The 15686-nt window shown below is 32.8% G+C and overlaps 1 protein-coding gene and 2 pseudogenes across 3 annotated transcripts; 2 read left to right on the forward strand and 1 right to left on the reverse strand.

The window, feature by feature from the left end:
• The first annotated feature begins 450 nt into the window (after window positions 1-450).
• Window positions 451-2373, forward strand: LOC143552994 (thioredoxin-like protein CITRX, chloroplastic; annotated as a pseudogene). Its single transcript, XR_013138749.1, has 4 exons — window positions 451-757; window positions 1153-1275; window positions 1484-1564; window positions 2111-2373. The product of XR_013138749.1 is annotated as a thioredoxin-like protein CITRX, chloroplastic (transcript).
• A 3671-nt stretch (window positions 2374-6044) lies between these two features.
• On the forward strand, window positions 6045-9510 carry LOC143552995 (thioredoxin-like protein CITRX, chloroplastic; annotated as a pseudogene). The gene is made up of 3 exons (XR_013138750.1): window positions 6045-7299; window positions 7505-7585; window positions 8339-9510. The product of XR_013138750.1 is annotated as a thioredoxin-like protein CITRX, chloroplastic (transcript).
• Window positions 9511-11040: 1530 nt separating this feature from the next.
• Window positions 11041-15382, reverse strand: LOC143552996 (uncharacterized). Its single transcript, XM_077043080.1, has 4 exons — window positions 15299-15382; window positions 13520-14067; window positions 12729-12904; window positions 11041-11823 (listed from the first exon to the last, which is right to left on the reverse strand). Exons 1-4 carry the CDS (start codon window positions 15324-15326, stop codon window positions 11376-11378), a joined length of 1200 nt encoding a protein of 399 aa, XP_076899195.1. The 5' UTR covers window positions 15327-15382; the 3' UTR covers window positions 11041-11375.
• Window positions 15383-15686: the final 304 nt, after the last annotated feature.

Here is a 15686-nt window from a genome sequence, read left to right on the forward strand (position 1 = left end):
TGGTATTTAATGAGGGTAGATGATGATGATGAAGAACTCATGTGGGCTCTCAATCTATGGAGTTAGGGTTCCAATTGGTAAAGGTGAAGTAAACAGGGGATTTTTTGTTGGCTCTCAATCTAAAGTGTTAGGGTTTCAATCGATGTTGAAAGATGAAGTAATAAAAGAGGGGGTTTTATTGTGGTAATATCCAGGTAATCAATTAAACATGTTAAAAGAAATGTAAAAAAGAAATTAAAATCCACATCATGTCCTAGTCAGGTTACACGTCAGCATAAAACTAACCCCGTTAAGTTTTTTAACGACGGACCATTGAGGACCAAACTTATTAAATTTGGGAACGTCACCGGGAATAAATTGAATAGAGATTATTATCGGCTAATACACTTTAATAGGGATTATTAAAATCCAATTTTTCATTATTTTATTATTTTTTTACAAACATGAGAATTTGGCAAAAACATTATCATCTTGCAAGAGTGCAAGCAAAACCCTGTCCCAAAACCTCACCTCCATCTTCAACATTAGCAACCGAGTTGTATCAAAATGTTACTCGCATCCACACCCTTTTCTTCCTTCTGTGCTCCACCAAAGCAGCAGCTCCTTATTTCACCTGCAAATCCCTTCAAACGAACAGATGTTGCTATCATATTCTCCACCACCCACCAAATCCCCAATTACCCCGCTTCAATCGCCACCAAGAAGGTTGCTCGCTACACCGCCTCCCGGCAAATTTCTCAGAGAAGATTATCTTGTTGTATGTTATACTCTATACCCACTTCAAAATTCTCTTTTTACTGCATATTTGTGCATAAAGTTGCTATCTTTTTTATGGGTTTGATTTTAAATTTGAGATATGATAATTGATAAACAACAGGGCAAAAACCCATCTCTAGTTACTCTAAATTCGTATGGATATTGTGGCAATTTTGACTTTTAAAGTCAAATTTTCTAGTATCTTTTTTAAGAAATTTTGATAATTGGTGCATTTCAATTTCTGGGTGTTCTTTTGTTTCTTTAAAAAACCATTTTCTTGGCACACTAAGGAGAAAATAATTTGGAAATTGATGCAAAATTGAGATTTTTTTAACTATGTTGGTAGTTTTATCTTGATTTGTTTGATGGTTTTGTGTTTTTGAATTTGTGTTGCAGAAAAAGTATTCTGCTAAAGAGATTCAAGATTTGATAAAAGGCGAAAGAAATGTGCCGTTGATAATAGATTTCTATGCAACATGGTGTGGCCCTTGTATACTGATGGCTCAAGAGCTTGAAATGGTATAATGCTTATGAGTTGCTTAAAACTACATATATGTAATTTCGGTTTTGTATAGGTTGCAATGGCGTAAATGTGTTATAATTGCATCACATACTAAATATGTTACATATATATTATTTTGTAACTCATTGTTTCAAGAACTATACAATGATATAGTTATATTAAACTACACTAATTGTTTCCATGGTCTCGTTTTTTTTCCCGTAGCTTGCGGTTGAGTATGAAAGTAATGCCATGATAGTGAAGGTGGACACGGATGATGAGTATGAATTTGCACGTGACATGCAGGCAACTTCCTCATCTTTACTTATTTAGTTGTCTACATTACCTTTCATTCGCCTTTTGCTTATTATAAGTTACTTTATTTTTCATTACAAATTATGACTCATGAAGGTAGGCTTGTAAGCGAATCGAACGAACACAAGCACTTAATCGGACAAATATTTATGTTCATGCTTGTTCGTTTAAAAAATGAACATGCTCGTGTTCGCTAATGTTATTTCATTTAAAAATCTAAACGAACAATTCATGAACATAAACTATCATAATTGAACTAAGATAAACAAACATAGGTGAACATATATACGTAAACCAACAAATATAAAACATATTAGGGTCATATAAGTTTTAAAATACAAATAATATTTAATAGTTTTCTATATAAACAAACATTCACGGACATAAATAAACGAACGAAGTTCATGTTCGTTCGTTTAATTGAATGAATACAAACAGTTTTCGGTTCGTTTACAGGCCTCCTTTGTTTAAGAACGGAACATATGTATATCTATTTTTGTAGTATGATTACGGATATGGTTGTTACATGATTGACAGGTAAGGGGTCTACCGACATTGTATTTTTATTAGCCCTGATCCAAGCAAAGACGCAATCAGGACTGAAGGGCTCATTCCGCTTCAAATGATGCGGGATATTATTGACAACTCCTTGTGAAAGAAAGTAAGAAAATTAAGGTGAGTGATTATTGGTTTTATGTGTGGGAAAGTAGAGTAGAATATATCAGGTTCTTTTTTTATTGGTGTTAAATCATACGAATGTTGTATTAAGTGTATTGATAAGATTAATAGCACTTTTTGTTAGATTGAGTTGGGTTTCAAGTGGCCCAGTGGTTTTGTGATAATGGTTTCATCTAGTAGTGGGAGCTATTTTATTTGACTGGTTAGTTGTTAAATCATATAATGAATTAAATTGTTTCCTTGACTGATTTAGGATGGAACCGAATCAACCTGAACTTGAACATAATTCAAATATGTGTTTTCCAAATTGAATTCGGATTCAATTCAAAATTTTAATATTCAAATAACTCTAAAATCGATTCGTTGAGCACCCTTAAGTTAAAGCTTGTGAACGAATAATTAAACGCATATACTGCTATTTTGAAAAAAAAAAACAAGAACAGAATCACCAATCCTATTTTCAAATTATAAACCTGTACTTCTATAAACATATTAATAAAAGAAAAAAAAATAAAAAGTACTACTATTATTCTTCACTATCTCCATTCTTGTTTTTGCTACTACTTGTAAAAAGAAAGAAACAGAGGATCTTGAAACTGAAACGAATTGACGGAATTCAAATGAGTTTGATCGAATAAACGATATGGGCATCCAAGATTTCAAGTTTGAACAAAAACCCATATCGTAGATTTGATCATTGGCTCAATGATGAATTGGGTTTGGTCCGGTTGGGACTAATCGCTTCGCAACGCCATATCTTGAATCGATTTCTTCTTTTGGTGGTGGGTGGTTTGGTGGTAGTGGCGGGAACGGTGGCAGGCAACGGTGGAGTGGGGTGGTGGTGGTGATGGTGGTGCAATGGTGAGTATGGTGGTGGATGGAAGTCATGGGAGTATTCCGGTGATGAAGAGGTGGAGGAGGAGTAGTGGTAAGAGGATATTCCGGTTGATGGTTTTCATATTTGTAAGTTGTTTTGTTGGAGGGAGATGAATATGATGAATGATGGTGAAAATAATAAAATAGGAGGTATTTATAAGTGATGGTGAATATGTATTGGGTTTAAATTGGGATTGGTTATTTGAATATTTATGTTTATCATGTTATTGTTTGAGTATAGTAAGGAATTTAAATTGGTAATTAAAATTTGTTTTGGCTGAGTTTTGATTTGTAGAATTGTAGTACAACTAAAACAGAACATAGCTATCTTAACTTCTTAATTCATTATACGGAGTATATATAAACAATATAATAAGATACTCTCTTTTAGTTGAATTTGGATTTTTTTAGTACAACTAAAACAAAGAACATATCTATATAACACCCATTGACATACTGAAACTAAAATACGTATTGTTCAAAATCCTTTTAATATTTAATCATCTTTATTTAACATGACATTTTCAACATCCATCATCAAACAAAATCCACATAACTTTCCTTAGTTGAAGAGACCATGTGACTTTTTCAATTATTATAATTGCTTAAAATAAGTAATGTGACAAAATCGTATGTCTTTCCCCTACATAATATTATTTTGTTTTACACACAAGCATACATACTTTTTTTTCTTGTTTTTAATAATAATAAGTTGATGGTTGTATTAATAAAATAGGTTTACCAACGGCCATGTCATCAACATTTCTGATATCAACTATATAATATTATAATGCAGTGCTATGGCTACTTAAGCTACTATTTGAGTAACATTTTGTTTTATGGTGTACGACTCTATTAACTTTAGTTACATTATTTGAATTTGTCTTTCATAACTTTAATAGTCTTCCAAAAACATCACCTAAACTAAGATTCATTCAAATATTAACTTTTTGACAAATATAAATTCAATTTCTCAAAATACTTTGTCCGAATTTGATAAAGACATCGTTAATGTTTTGGTCAAAAATCGTCTAAATGATCAAGTAACCAAAGTAGTAATTGTGGGACTTGGTGTTTGTAATTGTATACGTAATATATAGATTAACACAGAGATTTATACGAGGAAAAGCCCTTTATCTTTAGAGGATCGCCGGCATAAAAACCTCGGGTGATGACAATCGCCTATCACCGGTTATATTAGTGAAGAAAATTGATTACAAATGGTGGGAAGCTTGAGCAGATTACAAGTATTTTGCTATAGTGCTCGTGAGTGAATGTTACAATGTGTTTTTCTATCTGTCAAGCTTTCTATATATTAACTAGGAAAAATCAACTAAGTCAAATAAAAACTAACTAATAGCCTTATAAATCAGAACCACTATCTCCACTCATCCAATCGTTACAGCTGAAGACCAACTATATTCACGATTCTCCAGGCCACCAGGTCAGCTACGCGAATGAACGTGGTAGAACCAATCAACTTCGATGGATTATAATTGACATTGTCACTTCATTAAGGATCCAATATCGAATAACCTCTCCTCCAGAATACGTGATCCAACAGCTGTCAAGGATATAGGATACATCATACTTAAAATTCAGGGTACAACTGTTAATTTGATATTACTTTATTTACTTATTGACAGGGGAGGCTCGGAGGGTGTGCGAGCCGCACCATCGGCGGGGGCACAAACTTTTTTTATACATATTACATATACATATTTTTTGGTGTTAATAATAAGGTTATTTGCAATGATTAATGAGATAAGTACATGCTCATAATGGTTTCTGCTTATAATAAACCAGTCGATAAAAGTTTTATCCATGTACGCTAGCGAATATAAATTTTCGTTAAGACATACGTACCTTTTTATTTTTGATTGGCCGAGGTATTTAAATTCTCGAAGACGGCCCTACTTATCGAGTCTATATGGAATATGAATTGAAATATATACAAATATATACTTAATTGATTTAGAAAATGATGAAAAAAATAAATAAATGAATGGTCTTTAATTATAGGAAAATTGTATTTTAATAATCCCAACTTAATGCAGTTGGCTGATAATAATCCCAACTTTGAAAGTAGCTGTCACTGATCCCAACTTTCACACTATTTATTTTCATTGGACCTCCGTTAAAAAAAAACTTAACGACGTTATGTTTTTTTCCAAATTTCAAACTGATATTTTAGGGCTTTTGATCGGAATGAGAATACGAGTCGATTGATGTAAAACTCAACTCGAAACGACACTTCAAACAGCTTGATTTTTGTTAATTAAAAGTTTAAACACCGAAATTGAAGCTTCCTTTAGTCGTTTGGACCACCGTTTGGAAGTAAGTTTTACATCAATCGACTCGTATTCGCATTCCGATCAAAAGCCCTAAAATATCAGTTTGGAATTTGGAAAAAAACATAACGTCGTTAAGTTTTTTTTAACGGAGGTCCAATGAAAATAAATAGTTTGAAAGTTATGACCAGTGACAGCTACTTTCAAAGTTGGAATTATTATCAACCAATTGCATTAAGTTGAGATTATTAAAATCCAATTTTTCTTAATTATATAGTTGTTTAAATAATCTAAACCCATTAGACTGCACACATCCCTGTAGCGATGTGATCAAAAACCCAAGAGGAAAAAGTTGACGTGGAAGAGAGAAAGACAACGTCAACATTTGAGAAGGGTTGTTCATAGTGTTATAAATTTGAACCTGTATATATGTCGTTAAATTGAAATCACAAAACCCAAACTTGTTATCTTATTATTTAGTACACAAACATTTTACTTTGTTCAAACCATAAGAACCATCTATGTATAGAGTTTGGTCATTTAATTATTACTCGTACAAGTTCTAGTTTTGAACATAATTCAAATTAGCCTAAACTTGAACATAATTCAAATATGTTTTTCCAAATTGAATTCGGATTCAATTCAAAATTTTACTATTCGAATAACTCTACTCGATTAACTCTAAATTAGATTCACTGAACACCATTAACTCCTTAAGTTAAAGCTTGTTAACAAATAATATAAATACATAAACTGTTATTTTGAAAGAAAGTAATGGTTGACGGCCGGTTTCAAGTTCTAAGAACCAAATCACCAATCCTATTTTTCAAATTATACACCATACATCCCATACATCAATCATTAACTTCGACTATTCAAAACGTGAACCGGATCCTTATATCTAAACCTTCTAAGCCACCCAATTTACTTTAGCTTACACCTTTGATCTTCTTTAGCGGTTTATAAAGACCCTATTAGCACTATATTATTATAACTTTATATGTCTACTATAGTCTTCAGGCCAATGGCAATATGTTTCTCTCTCTCTCTTAAATCAACGTTGCTACCTCTCTGTCTTTGTTTCTCTCGTTACAAACATCATATATCCACGGCAGAGGTAGACTCGCCTGAAAAGGAGTGAAGATAGAGACGTGTTAGAGAGAGAAGCACGGACATAACAAAAGAAAGGTGAGAGATAGATAAAAGAGGATATAATACGTGCCACACTTTCATGCATAATAAGACTTGCAACTTATGCAAGAATGATAATAACACTATCACATTACTCAAATGTGAGTATACCCTAACTTTGAAATAAAATGAAAGGGTAGTTACAATAATGCATGAAGATGGTAGCATTTCATTGCTAAGTTAAAAATCCCAGTAAACCTTCATATCAAGAGCCCCAACGGTCTAAATGGTAACATAAAAGGTGGCAGACCACTGTCTGTAGTTCCGATGGTTTAAGTCCAAATACGCGACATAGCATAGAAGTGTTGCTCGTTCAAGCTTAGGCATTTAACTCCAAGTACCCGTGTGATGTAGGGGTTCCGCTTAAGAAATTTTCTATCTTTTCTAACAAATTTTGATAATTGGTGCATTTCAATTTCTGGGTGTTCTTTTGTTTCATTTAAATCCATTTTCTTGGCACACAAAGGAGAAAATAATTTGGAAACTGATACTTTTTTTAACTATGTTGGTAGTTTATCTTGATTTTTTTTTGAGGTTATTTTGTTGGTTTGATGGTTTTGTGTTGCAGATAAAGTATTATGCTAAAGAGATTCAAGATTTGATAAAAGGCGAAAGAAATGTGCCATTGATAATAGATTTCTATGCAACATGGTGTGGGCTTGTATATTGATGGCTCAAGAGCTTGAAATGGTATAATGCTTATGAGTTGCGTAAATCTACATATATGTAATTTCGTTTTCATATAGGTTGCAAAGACATAAATGTGTTGTAATTGCATAACATCATATATTTTTTTATTTTCGTTGTAATACACTGGTTCAAGAACTGTACATTGAGGTTTGTGGTTATATTAACTACACTAATAGTTTCCATGAATTTATTCTTTTTTCCACAGCTTGCGGTTGAGTATGAAAGTAATGCCATGATAGTGAAGGTGAACACGGATGATGAGTATGAATTTGCACGTGACATGCAGGCAACTTCCTCATCTTTACTTACTTAGTTATCTACATTATCTTTCATTCGCCTTTTGCTTATTATAAGTTACTTTGTTTTTCATTACAAATTAAGACCCGTGAACTCGTGAAGGTAGGCTTGTAAATGAATCGAACGAACACAAACACTTAATTGGACAAATATTTATGTTCGTGTTTGTTCGTTTAAAAAATGAACATGCTCGTGTTCGTTTATGTTCGTTCATTTAAAATCTTAACGAACAATTCACGAACATAAACTATCATAATTGAACTAAGATAAACAAACATAAGTGAACATCTATGAACATACGTAAACGAACAAATAAAACATATTAGGGCCATATAAGTTTTAAAATACAAATAATATTTAATTGTTTTCTATATAAACAAACATTCACTAACATAAATAAGCGAACGAAGTTCATGTTCGTTCATTTAATTAAATGAACACAAAATTTTAAAACATGTCCGTTCGCTTATTTAATAAAAAAACATTAACGAACTTCCTGCCGAACGTTTCACGAACAATTTTCGGTTCGTTTACAGGCCTACATGAAGGAGAAATCAATAAGAATAAACAACAGAATTAAAATACCCTTTTTTATTAGTTTTAAATGACGGGTTGTTTCAGTTTGTGATTATTTCAGACTATTATAATTACGTTTAGAACGCGCTCCTTCGTTTAAGAACGGAACATATGTATTTCTATTCTTGTAGTATGATTACGAATATGGTTGTTACATGATTTACAGGTAAGGGGCCTACCGACATTGTATTTTATTAGTCCTGATCCAAGCAAAGACGCAATCATGACCGAGGGGCTCATCCCACTTCAAATGATGTGGGATATTATTGACAACTCCTTGTGAAAGAAAGAAAATGAAGTTGAGTGACTATTGTTTTTATGTGTGGGAGAGTAGAGTAGAATATATCAGGTTCTTTTTTTATTGGTGTTAATTTTTGTATTAAGTGTATTCATAAGATTAATAGCACTTTTTGTTAGATTAATAACTCTACTCGACTAACTCTAAAATTGATTCGTTGAACACCGTTAAGTTAAAGCTTGTTAACGAATAATATAAATGCATATACTGTTATTTTGAAAAAAAAAAAAAAATAAGAACAGAATCACCAATCCTATTTTCAAATTATAAACCTATACTTCTATAAACATATTAATAAAAGAAAAAAAAAACAAAAAGTACTACTATTTTTCTTCACTATTTCCATTATTGTTTTTGCTACTAATTGCAAAAAGAAAGAAACAGATGATCTTGAACTTGAAACGAATTGACGGAATCCAAATGAGTTTGATCGAATAAACGATACGGGCATCCAAGATTTCAAGTTTTAACAAAAACCGATATCGTAGATTTGATCATCGGTTCAATGATGAATTGGGTTTGGTCCGGTTGGGACTAATCGTTTCGCAACGCTGTATCTTGGATCGATTTCTTCTTGTTGTGGGTGGTTTGGTGGTAGTGGCGGGAACGGTGGCAGACAACGGTGGAGTGGGGTGGTGGTGGTGATGGTGGTGCAATGGTGAGTATGGTGGTGCATGGAAGTCATTGGGAATATTCCGGTGATGAAGAGGTGGAGGAGTAGTAGTGGTAAGAAGATATTCCGGTCGATGGTTTTCATATTTGTAAATTGTTTTGTTGGAGGGAGATGAATATGATGAATGATGAATGATGGTGAAAATAATAAAATAGGATGTATTTATAAGTGATGGTGAATAAGTATTGTGTTTAAATTGGGATTGGTTATTTGAATATTTATGTTTATCATGTTATTGTTTGAGTATAGTAAGGAATTTAAATTGTTTACTTTGATTTTATATATTTTATAAATTGTTAGAATTTGATTCAGATGATAACATCATAACACGTGGTAATTCAAATTTGTTTTGGTTGAGTTTTGATTTGTAGAATTGTAGTACAACTAAAACAATGAACATAACTATTTTAAATTCTCAATTCTTAATTCATAAAGGAGCATAAGATGCTCTGTTTTGATCGAATTTGAAATTTTTTTAGTAGAATTAAAACAAAGAACATAAAACTATATAAACACAATGACATATTGAAACTAAAATATGTGTTTGTTCAAAATCCATCAAAATCCTTTTAATATCTAAACATCTTTATCTAACATGACATTTTCAACATCCATCCACATCAAACAAAATCCACATGAGTAATAAGTTGAACTTTCCATAGTTGAGGACGTTTTCAATTATTGTAATTGCTTAAAATAAGTAATGTGACAAAACTGTATGTTTTTTCCCTACATAATATTATTTTGTTTTAAAAACAAGCATAAATAATTACATCATAAAGTAATTACATAAATACTCTACTTGTATATATAATTACTTTGCTTAAATCTCACAATTAGCACGTTAATTTTATTTGCACGTTAACTTTCCCCATACCTTTCATATAAGCGGTGCTACAATAAAGGTAATTAGTGTCACTTCTCAATACATCAAACGAAAACATTATGATTATGTTATAAATACAAAACACCATTGTCATAGTGTTTCACGTTATGAACTGATAATCAAATGTTGAACACAAGGACACAAAACTCAACTTTTTGGAATGAAGTCTCCAATATTAGTGATTTAGGAAAAATAACTTAAAAATTAGATCAATCACTCATAACCCTAAAATGATTTTTTTTGGGGTTATACAAAAAACCGATTACAATTAAAAACGAACACAAACTTCTATTTACCTATTAAATAAAAACCGTTATTCTATCTAACAAATGAAATAGATAATTATTTTAAATTGTAATTATTAATTAATGAAATCGATTCATTAGCTCGAACTGGCCCCACCTTCCCGACCCATAGCTCGGGTCCAACAGTGTTATGGACCTATGGTTGATTTTTCACATTAAAATCATCATATGCTATATATAAGACAAAACACTTATGTATGATTAACATGATAAAAAATGTAATGGAAGTCAAAATTGGAATAGTTGACTTACTGATAACAGACGGATCAATTTTCTCTCTATTTTAAATTCATGTGGGAAACAACCTGTGACAAGACTAACATTAAACTAAAACAACATGTATCATTAAACTAAACTGTGTTGAGAAACTAACATAAGGCCATGAGGTATACTCTAACCCATCTTAATTCTACATAAGCTTCACATCACTCATTTTTTTCTCTTTCACTCTATGTCACAAAGGAAATGGTTTAACCCCCATTTAACACATAATTAATATAACAAATCAATTAGTTATTAATACATAATTAATGCATATTGTTCCTTTTAGCCCGTTAAAAGCATAACCCATGGGCCATTTTAACACACTTAACACAAGTGGGGAGTGGTTTAATCCATCTTTAAAGTGCCATGTCACTTTAACCTATGTATGAGTTAGAGTATACCTCAAGGCTAAAGGAAGGAAACAATAGCATAGTTTAGGCACAGAAATTGGCTTCATTAAAAACATAACCAAGCACATGGATTATTTTAGATAACCAGTCATGCTGCATAAGCAGCAAGCATGAATTAACACCAACAAATCCTCTCACATCTTCACTCACTCCACTTGATAACTCCTTCGGCACCCTACTTACCGCAACCATAGAATATTTACTTTTTCCAAAACAAACCAGAAACCTTCCATACGTTACGACACCACCCGACTCCATCACGGCTCTTTTTCCGCTTTTCTCCTTTTCTTTTACAAAAAAACCACACATAGCTTAAACCGAGACCATGAAACGTGGGTAGAAAAGTCATGTAACTTATTCAACCTTTTCAAGCCCATTCAAAATACTGGCAACGAGCGCCTCTAGCATACGTCCAGTTCCCACACCCAAAGAAGCAGCTGCCTTGTTTGGGACCCGGTTTCTGAACCATCCCTTTACTGCTTTTCACCCCACAGAAGCAGCAAGGATGAAATATTGGAACAAAATGCAGGTCCTTTGGTTTGTGAGGTGGCAGGTGGTGGTATGGTGGAAAAGGGATGTGTATAAGTGGCGGTTTCCAAGTGAAAGCATGGTGGTCAGTGATCAAGGAATTGGTGATTGAGAACTTGGAGCCCTTGTGCATCATCAGAGCAAGTAGACGGGCGGTGTTCTTGGCGTCATCTAAACCACAGTGAGGTCGACCCTGCCATGATAGCCCTGCCATCTGGACCGCCTCCTTCAGATTGCATTTTGCACCGCCATAAACCTCACAGAATGGAACTTTTAAGTTGATCCATCTGTATAAAAGCCACAAATAAGTCTGTGCCAAGCGTAAGCATAAAAACGATTGGTTCAAGTTGAAATAGGTGGCTTTTTTGTATGGGCCGAGTCAGATTGAGTTGATCCGTAAACACTTATTTGTCTTTTCTTTAACACATAACTGATGCACTAGTTATCTAAATCTTTGATTATAATCAGCATACTTTAAACAACTTCCACTCATTTGATGAACTGTTACCCTTTTTGGTAAACTTCTTTTGACTTGACTCGTTGGAGATTAATACAACCCATATCACGGGTTAAAACTGACATGTGTACATTTTTGTAAACAAAGCTAAGCTTTTGGTGTAACCAAGCCAAGCCACTCTTGAGCTACTTGAGATTGGCTCGCTAAAAACTCGAATTGGCCCGAGTTTAAATGAGCCCAAGCCTAAAAATAAGTTTGTGACCCGATTTCACTTCTCAAGATCGAGTGGGCTCGTGAGCCTAAACAAGCCCAATGTTTATATGGTTTTATTTAATGTTTCAAATATATATCTATTCGGTGATAATTACTTTATATAAAATTTTGATACATAATTAAATATAACTAAATAAAAAAAAATCTTATATTATATATAGAAATTATAATTATAAACATATGTCAAAGATAACTATAAATGTGTATAAATCAATCAATAAAATAACAGATAAGTAATAAACAAACCGAACACAAACTTGAAAAACCACGCACGAGCCGAGCTCAAGCATTAGAAATAGATCTTGAAACAAGCCGAGTACAAGCTTGAGCTCTCGTAAGTTAAAGAGCACGGGCTTGGCTCAGCTCAGCTTGTTTACCCCCCTAATGGTAAGTTACACAGGACAAGCCCTTGTGTACAGTTGTACGTTTTTAAAAACAAATGATGGCAAGTACAAAACTTACCGGTTAAAATAAGGAGGCTTACGGATTTTCTTGAATCTGCATTCTGATTCCAACATGACTCTACAGTCCCAATTTGACCATGTCACCACAGCAAAGTTGGCATTTTTTATCCCTTTCCTCTCCAGCCATTTGTCATGTCTTAGAAGCGCTTCACTAAGAGTAACTCCTTCGTCCACCTCAAATTAACAACATCCACAATTTTAATCTTCCATCCTGTTTTCTATGTAATAATTAATAAATGCATGACATACAAAGCAACCAACAACATGCATCACAATACTAATTATTAATAATGTTTGTGCATTCCTTTCTGCAATCATTTGAGTAAAAGCACATGCTTAAATATCCATATTTGAGGCTTCAGTTTCTCACTTGCTACTTAAAAGCAATCTTTAAACCATTAAATCACAATTTTCTGGTGTAGATCTTTATTAACTCATTCCCTACATTAATGGTTAAAATTAGAGATGTCGATTTCAGCCCATCTGGTTATAAACTAGTTGATTTGGGTTATGATTTATATCTAATGAGTAGTTAATTGAAAAAAGCTTAAAAAAATGACCCGTTTCAACCCATACAACTGATTTTGACCCAACACATCCATGTTGTCCAAATAATTTTGTTCATATGCCTAAATTGATTATTTCTATAGAAGTTAAATTTTGGAGCAAAAGTAATTTGCCACCTCTAGAAAACAACACCAGGGTGGGTCAATTGTGTTCAAATGTTGACTAGATATAGCATGTATGATAACAATTCATGAAATGAACAGAGTTAGTGTCTGTACATACCTGAATTTGCTGAATACCAGTTAAATCCTTGCAAAAATCACTTAAAAGCTGATTGCAGGTTGGACGAACATATGTTTGGAAACAAGCTTCCAGTTGACCAGTCAAACTACTGACTATAACTGAAGGGAACTCAATTATCTCTTGGGGATGAGGATTCCTTTCCTTATCGCATGTAGCCTCAAAATCAATGACCACAAAATAGTGAAACTCTTGATGCTGAAAACCATAGGGGTAACATTGAGGGAACATGGGAAATGGAGCATATCGAACCCTGCTATTCACCAAGAAAGGGTAAAACTGGCCTTCAATGTTATTCAACTGGCAAAGTTGTGCCTTTTTAATGTCGGGATGCAAAGACCATGAACCCAGGTAGGCTGGTTTTTTGTTGGGTTCGATTGAAGACTCTAGAAATTCAGTCTGGTCTAGTTCTATAAAGTTTGTATCATTTTTGTGTTCTATAAACCCTTCCATAGGACTCTCATTATACTGTGGATGTCCATTGCTCAGGAGGCTTGATGCCGGAGCCTCACAGTTCGTTTGCATAGTTTCTGCAATTATAGAAATCTATATCAGATAATCAGAAACTAAAATGAAAAATAAAAAAAAAACAAAAACAAGAAATGTGATCATCAATTGCCATATCAAGATGCAACAGCACTCAAACTCCAAAACTATACGTAATTCACATCATTCTTGTAGTTCAACTATGTGATTCATAAAAAAAATTCCTACCATTTGTTTCATTCTGCTTACTTTGTTATGATTAGCATTAGCAATGATTGATAGATTCATATTAGCCAAATGAGAGAGTGAATCGGTGTATTTCGAAATGTTATACAGGAAAAAATCAAAGCAGATAGCGCGTTGACTGTTTAATGAAATCAATTAGATTAAAGCAATGTGACTCCATTTCTTCATTGCCCTTTCTTTTCTTCAATGTGTACATCAGATCCTCTTAACTTTTTTGTTTCTTCCTTCATATTATTACCAGAGAAATATAAATCGTTTTCATATATTATTTTTTATACCTCGTTTTGAAATCAGAATTACATAAGTCAAAATGGCATAAAGCATTTTATGTAAGATGCGCAACCCATAAGTGAAACTCTGCTCTAAAGAAGTAAAATTCCAACCGTAAACCTATTGTGAAAATCAATTCTAGATTCTAGGAAGGAAAGCGCATAGATGTTTTCTGCATTGTGAGTTATTGATATACAAATTATACGCTATTTTAAAATTCAAGTACTATTGTGTTCGAACGTGTCGGACCTAGTACATATTTTAGTGGCATTTATTATAAAACAGTTTATGTTAACTGAATGCCAGCATATTTACATAATTTTACACATACTTAGCATATAGCAGACACCTTGTACACAATATTATTAGTTAATTAATAATTTTTAGTTATCTTTACATTTTGTTTCGAGCCTCCAACGTCTAACTTTAATTCAGTCTGTTGATCAATGGTGCAGTGTAGTACGTCTTTAATATAATAATAATAATAATAATAATAATAATAATAATAATAATAATAATATCTACTCCAAACTACCTACAAAACTAATTCAAGTACGCTCAAAACAAACATTGTGAATCCATCACCTGAAAAGCCCTAATTATTACTACTGTGTTGTGTTATTGTGTAAGTGTATGTATAATCAATCGAAGCAACAAATACAGTAGAGATTCTGGATCTTTCAATTACAGTATCAATAATGCACTTAGAATCAATTAATAATAATAAAAAAAACCCTAGGTGAGGAGTAATAATGAAACCTTGATTGATGTTTTGGATCGAATTCATGATCGATCGAATAGTTGAGATCAACGAGAAAGTACATCAGATCTACTTATCAATCGAAAACCACCTGTAATAAATAAATTATCGCACAAACGAATTTGAAGGTAGAAGAATTCATGCAATGCAATTAGTAGTGATGTCTTCGATCAATCAAAACTCCATGAATTATAAAATATTATTATGGGAAACTACAGATTTCGTCCGTTTATTTTTCACCATTTTACATATTAAGTTTAAGAAAAGTGTGTGTTAATTGCTCATTCTTGGTACAAATTAGGTGACACATGACACGATATAAACATGTTAAAACTTACTGGTTTTAGAAAATTGGCAATTACATTAGGTTACAAGCTCAAATGTACT

This window comes from Bidens hawaiensis, unplaced genomic scaffold (assembly GCF_021521415.1).
Source record: "Bidens hawaiensis isolate Kalapana, Puna unplaced genomic scaffold, B.hawaiensis_p1.1 tig00017066_1, whole genome shotgun sequence".
Taxonomy (NCBI): Eukaryota; Viridiplantae; Streptophyta; class Magnoliopsida; order Asterales; family Asteraceae; genus Bidens; species Bidens hawaiensis.